The sequence below is a fragment of the Schistocerca americana genome, chromosome 11 (genome assembly GCF_021461395.2).
Source record: "Schistocerca americana isolate TAMUIC-IGC-003095 chromosome 11, iqSchAmer2.1, whole genome shotgun sequence".
Lineage (NCBI taxonomy): Eukaryota > Metazoa > Arthropoda > Insecta > Orthoptera > Acrididae > Schistocerca > Schistocerca americana.
In genome coordinates, this window is record NC_060129.1 from 165,668,347 (window position 1) to 165,688,075 (window position 19,729).

Below are 19,729 nucleotides of genomic sequence, written 5' to 3' on the forward strand. Positions count from 1 at the left end.
CAAAATAGATTTTGACATGTCCCTGTTCACCCCAAGGACTAATAAATAGAAGAAACAATAAGATTACCACTGCTATTTCTATTCATCCCTGTCTGTGGAGTGAATGGAAATACAAAGTTTTTAACTGTTTATATTATGCATGATCTCAGTCCCAATTTTAATTATATGTTCAAAGTTAAGCCCAGACATGTGAGTCCACGTAATTTAAATTTTCATATTTCTTGTTAATATAATCAGTTGTTTTTTTCTTTTAAAGTTGAAAACTTTTTCTATTCACCCCATTGTATGATAAATCTGTAAATAATGTTAAAAATTTCATTTTTCTTATGCAAGTTTACTTAGAAATTTTGCTTAGATTTTATGGACATTTGTGTGCTTACTTTAAATCAAGGGTAGTGTTAATTATATGGAAACAAAATCGAATTCATGTTAACTTTTTATTTTGTCACTGAAAAATGAAATGTTCGTATGGCATTTATTGGCTGGGATATCCCCTTCGGGGTTCGGCTGCCATATTGCAAGTCTTTTTACTTGACGCCACTTTGGCGACTTGTGTCCATGATGGTGAAAATATTATAATAAAAAATTTAATGTGAAATAGTATGGTAATCTGTGTGTACTATAACAAGCTACATACTTTTGGAGGTAAGTGGTATTTTTTTATATTTTCACATCGAATGCAGCACGATATATCGCAATTTAAATAGAACACTGCATGACAGTGTAAAAACTGTATGACATTTTTAGCATTTGCCGTTCAAAATTGCTGACTGCAAAAGGATTAAACTGTGCTACGATTGACAATTGTGAAATTGCTCTTACCGTGCAGCGTAGTACGGTGATTGTGTATTTATTGGTAAATAACGTCTCTAATTATGTTCACTGAAACCACAAGCACGCTCCACTCCATAAAGCCACGCTCCCTACTACAGTATGCGTATCATCACCATTTCTGATAGCTGCAGAACTAAAATATAGAGGCAGGGGGGTCATACCGATAAGTATCAGATAGACTCGCCTATGACTTGACATCAGCTGGCTATGTCCATCAGTAGAGCAGATCCATTGCTCTTACCCCGTGGGCGGCTACCGTGCAGAGCGACGGCCGAATCGCCTGCCTCGCCGGGCGGCCGGTGGCCGAGGCGTCGGTTTACTGGCTGCCCCAGGTTTCGGACCCACTGCAGTGGCAGGGCCATCCTTGCTGCTGCTGTAAAAGACAGGCCACTAAAGTCAGAGCAAAGCACAAATAAAAACAACACAGAATAGGACGTTCACGTAAGACTGGTTGTAAGGAAGGCAAATGGCAGACTATAGCCCTGTGTGAGAGTTCAGGAGACTGCATGTGCCTGTAAAGCATGATATACATATATTGCACATGAGACTCATTTTTGAGTATTGCTCAAATATTTGCATCCCACACCAGTCTGTCCGTCTGCCCGTCTCTCTCTCTCTCTCTCTCTCTCTCTCTCTCTCTCTCTCTCTCTCTCTCTCTCTGTGTGTGTGTGTGTGTGTGTGTGTGTGTATGGGCGCACGTGCACGCATAGTATTTGCCCCTTGCCGTAAGCCATCCACCACACTGGTAGTCACAAAATTTGGAACACCATGACCTTCAACAGAAAGACTTTGAAATGAATAATTCCTTTTACATAGTTGGGAGTTCTTGTGACACAAAATGGAAGCTTTGTGGAGGAAATAAGTAGCAGAGCATTTGTGTGCAAAAAGAACAATGGCAAGACCAGGATTGAAAAATAACAATACGGAAAGGGTAGACTGATACTCACTGCACAGAGGAGGCACTGAGCCGCAATCAGGCACAGAGAAAAGAAAGGGCTGCTCTGTGTGGTGAGTAGCAATCCATACTGTGGTATAAAAAGAACTTTAGAAAAGGTGAGTGGTTAAGTCAACTAAACCTACCGGTAAAGGACATCAGTTTTGACCAGTGGCATAATAATATGTGCTCAAACAGAAAGAGAACATAACAATGACAATACTGGTATTGCATCCAGAGTATTTTTGGAAAGTAGGTAGTTGTGACATGATAATCTGTGGTATAGCCCGAGATCTAGGTTAGGTCAGAAGGTGACAGTTCGGTTATGAGTTGGCACGGCAGTATCGAAACTTCAATTAACCCGAGGTTTCGGAACTGAGAATGTTACGTCGCTAGATGTCAAATGTGTGACATTTTTAGCACAACATGTCTCAGGACTATGTCATCCCATTATCAAATGCTACAAAACAAGGAAACCAGTCAAATACTGCAATACTACATGTACTGACAACCATATAAAAAAATCCTTCTCCCTTCCTGCTACAGCCTCCTCCTTACCCCCACCCAGTCGCCACTTCCATCACGCACTGGTGCTGCTGTTCGCAGTGTGGTTTCAGTTCTCTGAGACTGCAGATGTGTGTGCAAGTTGTGTGTGTGTGTGTGTGTGTATGTGTGTGTGTGTGTGTGTGTCTACTGCTGACAAAGGCCTTAATGGCCGAAAGCTTTAATTGTGTGAATCTTTTTGTTGTGCCTATTGCGACTCAGCATCTCCGCTATATGGTGAGTAGCAACTTTCCTTCTCTGGTATTGTTACATTCCATCCTGGATTTCCCATTGTTTGATATTTTACCATATAAAAAATAGTTATATAGTCCCTCAGTAAAACATACCTTAAAGCTCCTGTATGCCGTCAAGCAACGTCAAAAGTAAAAATCCAGCAGAAAATCTGTATCGTCAAACATAAAACTTTTCTTAGAACAACTCATGTTGACATGTTACTCTCTCAAGCATAGTTGTGAACTAAAAGCAGCTGCTTCTACCTACCAAAGATAGTCCATTCCTACAATGCGTATGCCCCCGACGATGCTACTGTCTTCGATAAAATCTGTGAACATTAATATGCTGAGTCCTAGAAAATTCTACAAACCAATAATACACCTATGTTGCAACATTTGCATTCGTACAGAATGGCCAACAGGGAACATAAAACCTAACACTGATTAATTCATAAGTTGGTACCTGCTTTTCATGGAGGACACAGCTAAAGTGGACCCAGAAATGTCTTCTCATTTACCGTGCTGATGCCTTCCTTTCTTAAAGTGCAAAAAACACTGCTTCCTCTAAATCTGACAACCACCACCATTTATCCTCAAAGTGCAATTACCCTCACTCATGCTGTCAATGATGTTACTGATGAATGCTGCTCACTCTCGATGTGCGTCACCATGTCTCTAAGTCCTCACAATGAGATTGTAGAAATGAGAATGCTTAGGTAAATAGCAGTAGAAAGTGTTTTTTGTGCAGGTTTAATAGATAGGTTGGATGCAGCAGTAGTGCACAAAAACCAACAAAATTAGATAAATCCCCAGAAGTGTAAAGTAATGCAATATTGGGGAATTATCTCTGTGTATAAAAGGCAATGTCCCAACCGACTGACTCGTCGTCGGCCAGCCAAAACCACTAAAGGATAGAGATTTGAAGTTTTGAGAGGGAGTGGATCTCATACTGTAGGCATCATTTAAGGATGGACTGCCCGAAATTCCAACCCTAAGGGGACGAAATAGGGGATGGAAAGCTTTTTGAAAGTATGTCACTATTAAGGGAATTTTGATGCTAGATCTATGAAAACTGGTATTTGGTTTCTCTGTCAGAAAAATATAAAACACACATTTCAGAATTTTATATCCACTAACAGGGTAAAATAGTAGGTGAAAGATTTTTTGAAAATAAATAATTACTAAAGATCTACTAAAGGATTTTTAAGGCTACATCTATGACAACTGGTACTAGACGTCTCGGTTACAAATAAAAAAAAGTATGTGTTTATCGAAATTCTGCCCTTAAGAGAGTGCAATAGGCGATGAAAATTTTTAATAAAATATTTCATTACATTAAACAAATTTTAAAGACAAAATATGAAAATTGGCATTTCACTTCTCAATCAGATATAAGGAAATATTTGTTACAGAATGAAAGTTGCTATGGAAATATCTCCACCACAAGAATGCAAAAGGCACGATTAACAAAACTTGACTCCAGCTACCAGAATCGCTTTTTGGTAAGAAGTACATTTGGCAGTGCAGTGCAAAGACTGTGCTAGCCCCGTATAAATTTGTGAGGTTATTTAACAATAAAGGGGTGCAAATTCCATTTAGGGTTGACAGCAAACTGCAGCAGAGGTTAAAGCATGACTGGCAAAGAAGAGTTTGTGAAATTAAGTGTCAAGATTGTGAAATGAAGTACACAGAGGAAACACAAAAAAACTTTAAAGTAAGATTTAAAGAGCATAAGAATAAAGGGAATGGCTCATCGGGAACTGTGAACCTTAAGAGTGAGTAGCATTTGTGGGGTAATGTCACGGACTGCATAACAGTAACAGCACTTTGAAGATAGAAGGTGGCAGCTGTCAAATTTAGAAGAAGCAAGAGTTTTTTTGCACTTTATGAAAGGAAAGCATCAGCGTGTTTAGTGGGAAGACATTTCTGGGCCTACTTTAGGAAGGTCCACCTCGGCAAGCAGCCACCGACTTATCTGAATTTTCGGTCTTTGGTTTTATGTTTTCTGTTGGCCATTCTATAGAAATGCATATGTTGTAACATAGCTGTAGTATTGGTTTGTGTGACTCGACATTTAATGTTCATAGATTTTATAAGAGACATTAGCACCATTGGAGGCTGTGACGTATATGTTGCAGAAATGTACTATTTTGGTAGGTGAAAGCAACTGCCTTTAGTTTACATCTATGCCTTGAGAATGTAATACACTGACACGAGTTTTTCTAAGAATAGTTGAATGTTTAACAACGCAGGTTTGCTGCTGGGTTTTTACTTTTGATGGTGCCTAATGTCACAGGAGCTTTAGGGTATATTTTACTACAGGATAATATAAATATTTTTTATGTGCCCAAAATGAAATGTATTCGCAGTTGCGAATGTGAACTAATGTCAGTTGTACAGCAGAATGACGACAATGAAAATTTGTGCTCGACCGGTACCCGAAACTCGATTTCCCACTTATCATGATAATTCCATAATACAACTGACAGTTGTCCCTATTTGCAACTGAGAATACATTTCACGTATTTCATGACGGCTGCAGTGTCTGTTCCTTTGGACATGCGTGCATATCTGAACTAACATTGCATCATTCTTAACAACACAGGTGATGAAATATCGTATTTTTTATATGGCTACCAGTATGTGCAGTGTTGAGATTTTTTGATTTGATTCATTGTTTTATAGCATTTGATGTTGTACTAAAAATATACAACTGACAGCTGGTGGTGTAACATTCTCAGTACCGATTCACGAAATAGTAGTATGACAGCTTCAAAACAGACAACCTGAGGTTTGTTGATGACAAAAATTCCAGTAGAACTGCGAAAGAGATTTGTCAAAAGTTTTGCTTGACATGTTCAATTATAGAAAAATGTTGAAGGATAGATAGTTAGACTGGGTAAGTAATGAGCACGTACTGAATCCAACGGGGGGAAAAAAGAAATTTATGATGCAACTTCCCTATACGAAGTGATCAGTTGATAGGATATGTCTTGAGGTGTCAAAGAATTGTCATTTTGGAAACGGAGGAAAATGTGGAGTGTAAAAATAGTAAACAGGGACCAAGGCTTCACTACAGTAAGCAAGCTGAAGTGGAGGGAAATTGCAGTAGTTTTGCAGAGATAAAGAGTCTTGCACAGGATAGAGTAGCATGGAGAGCTGCACAGAACCAGTCTTGAGAATGAAAACAATGACAACAACAGGTCATCATATCTGTGATACACTCCCCACCTTTCATGACAGCACAAAAGAAGACCCTTCCTTTAAAATGTTGATGTCTTCCAGCAAACCTATGTCCACCCCCAGTAGCTGAATGGTCTGCGTGACGGGTTGTCAATCCTCTAGGCCCGGGTTCGATTCCCAGCTGGATCAGGGAATTTTCTCCGCCCAGGGACTGGGTATTGTGCCGTCATCATTATCATCCAGGGACTGGGTGTTGTGCTGTCATCATTATCATCCTCATCGACTGCAGGTCACCAAAGTGGCTTCAAATTGAAAGACCACAACCGGCAAATGACTGTCCGACGGGGGGCCCTAGCCATACGATTAAATAAAAAAGCAAACCTGTCTGCCAAGGATCCCATACCACTCATCAATACCCGAGATGTGGGTGGACGAGTGTTGTGTAAGCAGTAGCTTTAGTATGCTACAGCATCCTGAGAAATCAGCAGAAGCAGAACTTGCTCTGGAAAACGGACACCGCACAGCATTCGAGGAGACAGCTATTATTAAATGGACGAATTGTTTCCGTGATAGCATTAGAAATGAAGCAGTTCAATATAATTCCTGAAAACAGCCACAATAACGATGGTGGTCTGCAGCTAAGCACAGCTCGGGAGATGGACACTGGAAGGGTGTAACATGTGTGACGCTCTTACAAGGAAAATATGACCTAGGACTGAACACTGGTGATGACATCAGAGGCAGTAGTGCAGCAACAGGGTGTATCAGGATCTCACTGACAATAACAGATCACATGAAGAGTATCATTTTTTATTAAGGAACATATATGTCTACCCGTCAGGGTAGCCGAGAGCACTAAATGTCCTGCTTTCTGGACTTGGGTAGGCGCGCCGGCCCTGGATAGAATCCGCCTGGTGGATTAACCACGATGGCTGGTGTGCCGACCAGCCTGGATGTGGTTTTTAGGCGGTTTCCCACATCCCACTAGTTGAATACCGGACTGGTCCCCACATCCTGCCTCAGTTACATGGCATGCAGACATCTAAACACTTTTCCGTGGATTACACTAGTCGCAGAGAGTTGGGGTACACTCATTCTGTCCCAGGCGGTACAGGGTGGTGGCAGGAAGGACATCCGGCCACCCCTTAAACTAAACTCGCCAAATCCAATTAACCGTGCCGATCCTGCGTAGCTGTGGGAAAAGGCACAAGCGATAGATGATAGTCTTAAATACGTCCTTAAAGTTATAATAATGAATAACTACAACTGCACAAAAATTATCATTTGTTATTATTGGGTATATTCTGACAGTAATTACACGAACGGTTCAACAGCACACCCTGTGCTTCAATACATGATACACACCGTTGAACCAATGCCCGCCCAACTCTGGAGAACATATCAAGATACTGTTGGATTTACATGCAGTGTATCCACAGTTGAGAATATGGACTACCATCACCTGTATAACTGAATGAAGACAATGAAAATTTGTGAGACACTGGGACTCAAATCCAAATTTCGTGCTTATCGCAAACAGTCATGTTACCATTAGGCTATCTGAACATGCTTCGCAGCCAGCCCAGAACTTCCACATGTGGTCAACCATGTGTGTACAATCTGCACTTGTACATTCATTATGTATATTGCCGTACAAATTGTAGACACACAGTTGACGAGATATGGAAGTTCGGGTCTGGCCATGGAGAGTGCTCCGATAGCCTAATGGTAAGGTGATTGTACACGATAAGCGTGAAATTCGGGTTCGAGTCCCAAATTTTGTCATCATTCAATTATAAAGCTGGCGGCTGTCCATATTCGCACTTGCAAATACATTTCACGGACAATGAGGTTTCTGGATTGTAGCCGGATCACGTTGACTTCTTGCCGTGATATTTCGGCTGGCAATCGTCCGGCCATCTCCAGGTGAGTATCCGCCACTGGAGACTGCGAGTTCTCGATATCAGCTTCATAGCAAAAATTAAACGTGTGCGCATTGGTGGCCATCACAGCAGTGTGCTCTATCAAAATCCGTGCCTTCTGGAAATACTGTTCTATCTGTGGCGCGCAGGCGCACGTGTAAAGGTGGAAACTACACGTCCGTCCTCTGTCGGAATGCGCATTCGCATTGCTAAAAACTGGACGTCAGATGTCACCAGATGTGCCATTATGAATAAACTGTCTTCTCTTAGAAGAAATTAGAGAGATGACTGGGTCCCGAGCCTTGTCCAATTGAAAACTGCCATCACGATTTATAAGATTTTGTGCTAGGCGTATTTCCACATATTCTTTAATTACTGAATCCCAAAAAGTTCTTGCTGGGGCCATGATTTTCGTGGCAGAAAAATCCATAGCGAGTCCGGTAATACAATGCTCAGCTACAGCCCGCTTACTGGGCCGCAAAAGGCAAGTGCGGCAGTCACGTTCAACGCACCTTTCATGTACTGTGCATGTAGTCTGACCGATATAAGCTTTGCCACACTGGCAAGGATTTTTGTAGATCCCCGCCTTCCGCAGACCCAGATTGTCTATTACACAACCGAGAAGGGCACTAATCTTCGTTGGCGGCTGGAACATTACTTTAAGTTGATGTTTCCTTAGAATCCCGCCTACTTTAGATGAAAGATTGCCGATGTATGGAATGGACACCCTGGACTTTAACAGCTCCTTATCTTCTCGATGTTGTGGGTGGTCACATTTCTTCATTCTTAGCGCTGTACTAATCTGACGTGGAGAGTAACTGTTACCTCTGAACACCGACAGTAGGTGTTCTAGCTCCTTTGTATGGTGTGCCGGCGGTTGGGTTGGGCCCTGGAGTCACGTGGCCTGCAGGCTCTATGTCAGGGCAGCTTCTGCCAGGGTCACTCTACCACTAATAATCCTGTGTCCCTCGAGTCTGCCATGTGAACAGCCTTTTCCAAATGCACAACATTGAAGATACAGTATTATCACAACACAGGCTGAGTGTCAGGACAAGAATGACTCCACAAAATAAATCCTCACTAGGATGGGTGAAGCACATCACTACATGGCGGCGCACATCGTGACAAGGTGTGTAACTCACAAACGGCAGATCAGAGCATTCATGTTCCTCAACAAAAAATTATCATCTTTGTGTAATCTTTCATCCCCCCACATTTGCTGATGACATCCTGAAACACGCTGTTTATAAGGACGACAGTAGCAAACCACACAACAGCGACCACTTGACTGTAGCCAATGGACACTTAGTCAGAATCTCATGGATACTCAACCACTTAACACAGCAGGAAACTCTAGCACATTTTAGGAGTATACAGGATATTTCACAATTCGTGTTACACACTTCTAGAGGTTGTCGAGGGGACTTAGTAGACAAATTTTTACTCAGGAACCCATGTCCGAAAACAACATCGAACGACATTGCAGAGCGTTAAAGTTACAGGTGCCAGTACCTGTAAATGTAGGTATTATACAGAGTGATTCTGTGACGACTTTTTGTTTTTTTGTTTTTGTTTTAGGAAGCAAAAACAACAAGGGTCATACGTGCCCATGTCAAAATTGTAAAACACAAAGAAAAGAGAGGACTTGAAAACAACTACACGTCAATCCCAATCGATGGGAGAGAAGACAGCTTAAGACAGGAACATGGAGAAAGGTCTATAAAATACTCCATAGAGAAATGGATGTCCAGAACTAAAAATTAAATGGCCTTTGCTATATTGCTACAACAGTTAAAAAGTAAAATGCGGTTGACAGCCCGTGCTTCGTTCATTAAAACGGCTGATAACTCAGACAGCAAAAACAAATGGAAACGTAAGCAGTTAAAAGAAGCGCACTCAGTCAGGAAATGGCAGAAGGTTAAAAGTTGGGTGCAATGTGCAAAAAGTGGTAGGGGAGCATCACTTAACAAATGGCGACGGCTAAAAAGACAGTGCCCAATACGCAACCTAGTTAAAATGATCTCCTCGCGGCAAAAGAACCGAGAGGAGGTTGTCCAAGTCGCTAGGAGAGGCTTAATAACCTGGAGCTCGTTGCCGTGAAGTGAGGACCAGTGGTGATGCCGAAGTGACACCACCTGTCGGTTGGTTGGTTTACAGGAGGGAGAAAAGGGACCAAACTGCGAGGTCAACGGTCCCTTGTTCCCGGTAAAATAATTACACGAGGGAAAGAAGAAAAGAAAGGAGACGCACAGCACAATAACAGGAGACTGGAAGAACCAGAAGAACGACAGAAGGACAACTAACACTACTACAGGCAAAACAGGAAAAGAAAACCACAGAGAGAAGCAAGAAACAGGTAGAAGGGATAAAAATAAGGGAGCAGATGACCGTGGCTGGCCGACCACGAGAATAAAAAGGAAACGCCAGGCACTCTGTGACACATTAAAACATCCAGCCTAAAAGCATTAGAGTGGAGAACACAAAGGGACAAAGGACATGCACGAAAACTTATACACAACGATAAAACCGACCGTCACATACAAAATGTAAAACTAAATTAGCGGATGAGGTGTCGTCAGCCAAAATTAATGGCAACGAGTCCAGTACATCTACATCTACATCTACATTGATACTCCGCAAGCCACCCAACGGTGTGTGGCGGAGGGCACTTTACGTGCCACTGTCATTACCTCCCTTTCCTGTTCCAGTCGCGTATGGTTCGCGGGAAGAACGACTGTCTGAAAGCCTCCGTGCGCGCTCTAATCTCTCTAATTTTACATTCGTGATCTCCTCGGGAAGTATAAGTAGGGGGAAGCAATATATTCGATACCTCATCCAGAAACGCACCCTCTTGAAACCTGGCGAGCAAGCTACACCGCGATGCAGAGCGCCTCTCTTGCAGAGTCTGCCACTTGAGTTTATTAAACATCTCCGTAACGCTATCACGGTTACCAAATAACCCAGTGACGAAACGCGCCGCTCTTCTTTGGATCTTCTCTATCTCCTCCGTCAACCCGACCTGGTACGGATCCCACACTGATGAGCAATACTCAAGTATAGGTCGAACGAGTGTTTTGTAAGCCACCTCCTTTGTTGATGGACTACATTTTCTAAGCACTCTCCCAATGAATCTCAACCTGGTACCCGCCTTACCAACAATTAGTTTTATATGATCATTCCACTTCAAATCGTTCCGTACGCATACTCCCAGATATTTTACAGAAGTAACTGCTACCAGTGTTTGTTCCGCTATCATATAATCATACAATAAAGGATCCTTCTTTCTATGTATTCGCAATACATTACATTTGTCTATGTTAAGGGTCAGTTGCCACTCCCTGCACCAAGTGCCTATCCGCTGCAGATCTTCCTGTATTTCGCTACAATTTTCTAATGCAGCAACTTCTCTGTATACTACAGCATCATCCGCGAAAAGCCGCATGGAACTTCCGACACTATCTACTAAGTCATTTATATATATTGTGAAAAGCAATGGTCCCATAACACTCCCCTGTGGCACGCCAGAGGTTACTTTAACGTCTGTAGACGTCTCTCCATTGATAACAACATGCTGTGTTCTGTTTGCTAAAAACTCTTCAATCCAGCCACACAGCTGGTCTGATATTCCGTAGGCTCTTACTTTGTTTATCAGGCGACAGTGCGGAACTGTATCGAACGCCTTCCGGAAGTCAAGAAAAATAGCATCTACCTGGGAGCCTGTATCTAATATTTTCTGGGTCTCATGAACAAATAAGGCGAGTTGGGTCTCACACGATCGCTGTTTCCGGAATCCATGTTGATTCCTACATAGTAGATTCTGGGTTTCCAGAAATGACATGATACGCGAGCAAAAAACATGTTCTAAAATTCTACAAGAGATCGACGTAAGAGATATAGGTCTATAGTTTTGCGCATCTGCTCGACGACCCTTCTTGAAGACTGGGACTATCTGTGCTCTTTTCCAATCATTTGGAACCCTCCGTTCCTCTAGAGACTTGCGGTACACGGCTGTTAGAAGGGGGGCAAGTTCTTTCGCGTACTCTGTAACCGAAGAGTCCGTCGCAGGGCAGCCAAAGAGGGACAGTTCACTGAGATAAGGGTCACTGACAGCTGGGCACCACACCGACACCGAGGTGGGTCATCACGGCACAGGAGGTAGCAGTGTGTCACCCGAGCGTGGCCAATGCGGAGCTGACAGAGAACCAGAGTCCGTGCAAGAGGCCCGCGTGGAGGTCTTCCACACATTCGTAGCCTCCTTAATGGTACGCAGTTTGTTGTGCGTATTGAGGCCGTGCCATTCTGCCACCCAAAGACGCAAAACCTTGTGGCATAGTACCGAACACAGGTCGGTTGCAGACAAGACGATCTCCGTAAGCAGTTTCCGTGCAGCCTGTTTGGCCAGCCTGTCGGCAAGTTTGTCGCCTGGGATTCCGACGTGACCAGGGGTCCAGACAAACACCACTGAACGACTGGACCGTTCCAGGGCATAGATAGACTCCTGAATGGTCACTACTAAAGGATGGCGAAGCTAACACTGGTCGATAGCTTGTAGGCTACACAGAAGAAACGACTCCCCACAGCATGAACGAGTGTGCTCGAGAGCACAAGATATAGCCACCAGCTCGGCATTGAAAACACTGCAGCCATCGAGCAAGGAATGCTGTTCAATACGTCCTCCACGGACATATGCGAAGCCGATGTGATCATCAGCCATCGAGACGTCAGTGTAAACCACTTCGTGGCCTCGGTACACGTCAAGAATTGAGGGGAAGTGGCAGCGGAGAGCTGTGAGGTTAACTGAGCCCTGAGGACCACGTGAAATGTCTAGACAAAGCCGCGGTCTAGGTGTACAACGTGGAGGTGTGTACGTGAATGGACCTCGAGTGTAGGTGGGAAAGGCAAGGACTCCAGTTCGGAAAGAAGGGATCGGACACGAACTGTATTTGGAAGGCCCTGACCTGGGCCGCCAACGTGGGAGATGAACTGTCGTGGGTGGGATAAGGAGACATAATTCGGATGCGCAGGAGAACTACGAACGTGGCCAGAAGTTGTGCACGCCTAACCTGCAATGGAGGGGCTCCGCTCTCCACGAGGACGCTGGTCACCAGACTCATCCTAAAAGCTCCTGTGGTGTCATCACCAGACACCACACTTTCTAGGTGGTAGCCTTTAAATCGGCCGTGGTCCGTTAGTATACGTCGGACCCGCGTGTCGACACTATCAGTGATTGCAGACCGAGTGCCGCCACACGGCAGGTCTAGAGAGACTTCCTAGCACTCGCCCCAGTTGTACAACCGACTTTGCTACTGATGGTTCACTGACAAAATACACTCTCATTTGCCGAGACGATAGTTAGCATAGCCTTCAGCTACGTCATTTGCTACGACCTAGCAAGTTACCAGTTACTATTGAGATTATGAATAATGTACCGTCAAGAGCGATGTTCACCACTTATGGATTAAAGTTAAGTATTCCAGCACCTACGTACGTTTTTTGCTAAAGTCTAATTTCCTTGTCCTGTTCCAGACCTCACCCCAGCTTGCGTGAGCTAAAACGCATGCCTTTCGGCTTCCTCTCATACCGGTGTTGACTCTCCTGCCAACCCACAACAGCTCCTGTCCCTAGGCAAACATCACAGTGGTGCACTGGTTCGAGTAAACGTAACGCTGAAAGTGACACCGAACAATGAACCAGACTCCCATAGTCGAGGCGGGATTCGAGAAGGGCTCTGTAGAGCTGTAGTAACGTACAGCAATCTGCACCCCAGTTGGTGTTGCTCAGGCAGCGGAGGGCACTGAGGTGCTGCCAGCACTTCTGCTTAAGCTGACGGAGGTGAGGAAGCAAAGTCAATCGGGCATCGAAAACCAGTCCTAAGAATTGGTATGTCTCCACTACAGTGAGTGGATCATCATTAAGGTAAAGTTCTGGTTCCGGACGAACGGTACGATGCCGACAGAAGTGCACGACACACGACTTTGCGGCCGAAAACTGGAAACCGTGAGCTGGAGCCCACGACTGCACCTCATGGATGGCTCCCTGCAGGCGCCGATCAGCAACACCAGTACTGGTGGAGCAGTACGAAATGCAAAAGTCGTCTGGATAGAGAGAGGGTGAGACGGATGGCCCTAGAGCTGCTGCTAGACCATTAACAACCATTAAAATTAGAGATACACTCAATACAGAGTCCTGCAGGACCACAGTCTCCTTGATATGGGGAAACTATGGGAGGCACAGCTTGGACATGAAAAGTACGAAGTGACAGGAAATTCTGGATAAAAATCTGGAGCGGGCCCCGGAGCCCCCACTTGTATAATGTGGCAAGCACATGATGCCGTCAGGTCGTGTCATATACTTTTCGTAAATCAAAAAAAGATGGCAACCAGATGTTGGCATTTGGAAAAGGCTGTTCACATGGCAGACTCGAGGGACACAGGATTATTAGTGGTAGAGTGACCCCGGCAGAAGCTGCCCTGACATAGAGCCTGCAGGCCACGTGACTCCAGGGCCCAACCCAACCGCCGGCACACCATATGTTCCAGCAGCTTACAAAGAACGTTGGTGATGCTGATGGGCTGATAGCTATCCACATTTTTTTACCGGGTTTGAGCACCGGAATGATGGTGCTCTCCTGACACTGTAATGGAAAGATGCCATCGTACCAGATCCGGTTGAAGGTGATGAGGAGATGTCACTTGTAGTCATACAAGAGATGTTTAATCATCTGACTGTGGATCCGATCTGGCTCAGGAGCAGTGTTAGGGCAATGTGCAAGGGCAGCGAGGAGCTCTCACTCAGTAAATGGGGCATTATAGGATTCACTGTGGTGTGTAGTGATCGACAGGACTTTCCCTTCCAGCCACCATTTGAGATTGTAAAAGGCTGGGGGGTAATTCTCTGACACAGAGGCTCGAGCATAGTGCTCGGCAATCGCGATAGCGTCGGTCGATAATACACCATTTATGTTAACACCGGGAACACCTGTTGGGGTCTGGTACCCGAAAACATGTTTGATCCTTGCCCAGACTTGGGAAGGTAACGTATGGCACCCGATGGTCGAGCCGTATCTTTTCCAACACTCCTGCTTCCGTCGTTTGATAAGTTGGTGAATCCGGGCACGGAGTCATTTAAAGGCTATGAGGTGCTCCAGAGATGGGCGCCGCTTATGCCGCTGTAGAGCTCGCCAACGCTCCTTAATTGCTTCAGCGACTTCTGCCGACCACCAATGGACTGCCTTTCGCCGGTGGCACCCTAAAGAGCGAGGGATCGCGTTTTCTGCCGCAGAAAGGATTGTTGTAGTCACCTGCTCAACCATCACATTGATGTTCCCGTGTGCAGGAGATTCAATGGTGACAGCAGAGGTGAAAGTTTCCCAGTCTGCCTTGTTTAAAGCCCTTTTGGGCAGGTGTCCGTGTGCCTGATGCCGGGGCAGTGACAGGAAGATAGTCACTATCACACAGGTCATCACGTGCTCTCCAGTGTATAGATGGGAGAGGTCCCAGGCTCCAAATTGATAAATCAATGGCCGAGTAACTACCTTGAGCCACAATGAAATGTGTGGCGGGCCAGTATTTAAGAGGCAGAAGTCAAACTGAGACAGTAAAGTTTCGACATCTCTGCCTCAGCCAGTAAGCACAGTGCCACCCCACAAGGGGTTATGGGAGTTAAAATCTCCCAAAAGTAGGAAAGGCTTCGGTAGTTGATCAGTCAGTGCAGCTAATACATTCAGGGGTACTGCACTATCTGGAGGAAGATATACATTGCAGACACAGCTTCGAGAGGGGTTTGAAGTGGCACAGTTTCACAACAGAGGAGTCTAGGACATAAATGCAAACGCCATCAGACACTCGATTACAGTCGCAACGGTTCCTGTAATATCCCTTATAGCCATGAACCAGGTTTCCTGGAGGGCAGTGCAGAAAGCAGGTGTAAAGCTTAACAGTTGCTGTAGCTCAGCCAGGCAGAGGAAAAACAACCCCGCAATTCCACTGGATGACGACGTCATCGTGAGACTGGGAAGGCATGGAACATTCAATGAGGTAGTTTATGCCTCAGGGTCACCTGCTGCCACTGACTTATTCCCTGAGGAGTCTATATCCGTTGTGTCTCAGGGTCGGGTGAGATCTAGGCCCTCAGTGGACGCCAGAATCTCCACCTCATCCACAGACGCAGAACTCTTAGGTAGCGGTGGTTGGGTGCCACCGCAATTCCCTTGATCTTGAGATCTTCTTTTTGGACTCCTCTTGCTGCTTCTTGGTTTTCCTGGCTGGGAGGACTACACTGATTCAGTCTCTGGGACTGAGGATGAGTGTGAAGCCCTACAACCAGCTGCTTTTGGACTCTTCAGCCACTGGCAGGTGTCATCTTTCCCACTAGCAGAAACCTGGGAAGGTAGTGACCCAAGCGACCTCTTTCTAGCAAAAAAAGACTTATGCTTCTCCAGTGCAGAAGTGGGGACTGATATCCCTGATGGTTGGGGGGTTGGGGGGGGGGGTTGTTGCTCCTAAAGTAGGTGGTGCAGAAGCAACAGGGAGGGAAGTGGCCCCCACTATCAAGGGGGCAGGTGTAGTCTTCTGGCTCTGAGACGTGACTGGGATTGGCGGAGCTGATGGGGCTGGAAATGTTGTGGCGGTGGCATAAGACGATGTCATAGATACAGGATGTACTCATTCAAATTTCCTCTTAGCCTCAGTGTAGGTCAGTCCGTCCAGGGTCTTGCACTCCATGATTTTCCTTTTTTTCTGGTGAATCCTACAGTCAGGCGAGCAAGGGGAATAGTGCTCTCTGCATTTGACACAGATGGGAGGTGAGGCACATGGGGTATTGGGATGTGAAGGGGCGTCCGCAATCTCAACATGTGACGCTGGAAGTACAGTGGGAAGACGTACGGCCAAACTTCCAGCATTTATAGCACCGCATTAGAGGAGGGATATAGGGCTTTATTTCACAGCGGTAGATCATCACCTTGACCTTCTTGGGTAATGTATCACCCTCGAAGGCTAAGGCGAAGGCTCCAGTAGCAACCCGATTAACCCTCAGATCCGGTGGACACGCCGAACAAAATGTACACCTCGCTGCTCTAAACTGGCGTGCAGCTCATCGTCAGACTGCAAAACAAGGACCCTGTGAAATATGATACCCTGGACCATATTTAAGCTCTTATGGGGCGTGATGGGTACAGAAATGTCTCCCAGCTTGTCACAAGTGAATAACGCCCATGACTGGGCAGAGGATGCCGTTTTGATCAAGACTGACCCAGATCTCATTTTGGACAAGCCCTCCACCTCCCTAAATAAGTCCTCAAAATGCTCAACAAAAAGCTGAAGCTTCATCGTCATGAAAGATTCCCCATCAGCTCTTGAACATACAAGGTACCAGGGCAAATAAGAGCCGCTGCCATCCTTAGCCTGAAGTTCCTCCCATGGTGTGGCCAGGGAGGGGAACGATTTGGGGTCGTACTTCTGTGCATTGAATTGAACCCGTGAATGCTTAGAGACTGCTGGTGTTTGACCACCACCAAGAGATGATGGACTACAAGTTCATCACGTGTCATCTGCCCTGATGCCACCCACTCCGACCAGGGGCCCTCTCCACGGGTGCCACAGCAAAGGCCACGTGGCAGCATGGCCATTGCTGGGAGTCCTTATGCCCCAGGGTCATGGGCATCTACTCCTTGGCATACGTGGGGAGTTAATGGTGCAGGACATCAGCAGAGCGATCCTTTGTGGTCAGGGGTCTACAACAAACAGGGTACATGGTGGCCCCACCACAACGGACTGGCTACCGCGCTGGATATCAGGTGCAACCAAGCAAACAAGTCCATTATCTTCCTGGCAGATTAAAACTGTGTGCCGGACCAAGACTCGAACTCGGGACCTTTGCCTTTTGCGGGCAAGAGCTCTACCAACTGAGCTACCCAAGCACAACTCACGCCCCGTCCTCACAGCTTTACTTCTGCCAGTATCTCGTCTCCTACCTTCGAAACTTCACAGAAGCTCTCCTGCGAAACCTTAAGGTCCCGAGTTCGAGTCTCGGTCCGGCACACAATTTTAATCTGCCAGGAAGTTTCATATCAGCGCACACTCCACAGCAGAGTGAAAATCTCATTCAAGTCCGTTATCATAATCAGCGAAGAAAACGATACAGCACAGTTGATGGAAAAATACACACCCAGGAGGGTGATCTCACCCAATAGTTGGAGAATGAGGGGAAGTGCAGATCCACGTCGACGAAGGATGCGATAGGTCTCAGCACATGATGGACAAGATGCACCATGGAAGGTGCCCTTCCCCAAATTGCTCACTCTTCAGGAAAATTTTGAAAACTGGGAGTCAAACCCTACAGGGGACCATCACATAAAGGCCGAAATGTGCGAGACTCCTTTTAGTCGCCTCTTACAACAGGCAGGAATACCTTGGGCCTAATCTAATCCCCGGACTGCAGGGGGGCATGGCCTGTTGACACATGGCAACAGAGAGATCACGGAAGGGAATGTACGAACTAGCAGGCTGAGGTAAGAAGACTATAGCCGTGACAGCAGTGTCAGCAGCCTCATTTCATGTCAGATCGATGTGACCAAGAAACCACATAAAGATCACAGTTGTGTTTGTTTTTGTAGGTTGTGTGTGTGTGTGTGTGTGTGTGTGTGTGTGTGTGTGTGTGTGTGAGAGAGAGAGAGAGAGAGAGAGAGAGAGAGAGAGAGAGAGAGAGAGAGAGAGAGAGAGAGAGGGTAGGGGTGAGGGAGAGGGGAGGGGTGAGAGAGAGAGAGAGAGAGAGAGAGAGAGAGAGAGAGAGAGAGAGAGAGATAGAGGAGCTGGGTGTGAGAGGAGTGGGGGCATAGGGGGGGGGGAGGCAGCAACTTAGTTTTGCTTGTTGGTGGCTTTAGTGGGTACGCATTTTTTCGTATTTTGTTTGGTTTTAGTTAATTAAGTACAGTATGTTTGTTTAGATTTGCAATTGTGTTTGTGTGCATTATAACTGGTCAAGTGAAATTTGCAGTTCTCGGTTGTTGACTTGTATGTGGGTCTTTCATAATAAAGGGCTGCATTTGAGATATATGGATTTAGTAAAATGTGTAATTCCTATTGTTTTCGTTTTTCTAGTGTTGTGTTGCATGTTGAGCATTTTTTGTCCTTGATCTTTTGGATAATATCTGTTTTGCGATAGTGCCATTATTGATATTATCATATATTTAGCCTGTTCCCATCCTAAACCTCTTCCTTCCCATATTCGACCCATTATTTTAATTTTATTGCAGGAATTAAATACTTCATGTCATTTTTATCTTTGCTCACAGGTGTATATAGTGTTGCTGTGTTGTTGTTGTTGTTGTTGTTGTTGTGGTCCTCAGTCCTGAGACTGGTTTGATGCAGCTCTCCATGCTACTCTATCCTGTGCAAGCTTCTTCATCTCCCAGTACCTACTGCAACCTACATCTTTCCGAATCTGCTTAGTGTATTGATCTCTTGGTCTCCCTCTATGATTTTTACCCTCCACGCTGCCCTCCAATGCTAAATTTGTGATCCCTTGATGCCTCAAAACATGTCCTACCAACCGATCCCTTCTTCTAGTCAAGTTGTGCCACAAACTTCTCTTCTCCCCAATCCTATTCAATACCTCCTCATTAGTTACGTGTTGCTATAGTCACCATATACAATATGCTGGAGATAGGGTGGCTACCACATTGATGACATCATAGGTCAACACAAATGGTTTAAATGGAATTTTCGGTACTGCCTAATCAGTTTCAGCTGAAGTTTGAAGCACACAATTACAATACAAAACACAAAAATAATTTTCACATTGACTGCCTGCTTGTCCAGGATTCCGAATGGAGTTATGTGCTTTGGCGGTAACATATTCAACATGCTTCAGTGTAACATAAAGAAAGAAACTTAGTATCACTACTAATTCAAAAGAAAGTTATAAACACACCTCAATTAGCCACCCTTTCTACGAATTACCTGAGTATGTAAATTCAGGAATTCACATGTTCTGTCAGCAGCTTGGCAAGTTTTAGTGTCTGTCATAAAGCTGCAGGATACGTTATAATGTAATGCAAACAGTATTCAGTACTTACAGTT

At 45.1% G+C, this 19,729-nt stretch overlaps 1 protein-coding gene across 3 annotated transcripts in view; it reads right to left on the reverse strand.

The window, feature by feature from the left end:
- LOC124553743 overlaps positions 1 to 19,729 on the reverse strand; it is a 42,186-nt gene that overhangs the window by 16,941 nt on the left and 5,516 nt on the right. Inside the window, exon 2 of one of the 3 annotated variants that reach the window (XR_006968126.1) lies at positions 1,019 to 1,207. Coding sequence is in view for 1 of the 3 variants with exons in the window: in XM_047127678.1 (XP_046983634.1) it covers positions 1,087 to 1,207 (121 nt within the window). In the remaining 2 variants the exon portion in view is untranslated. Of the gene's footprint in view, positions 1 to 995; positions 1,208 to 19,729 lie in introns of all 3 variants that reach the window. The other 2 variants (XR_006968127.1, XM_047127678.1) reach the window with 2 other exon arrangements.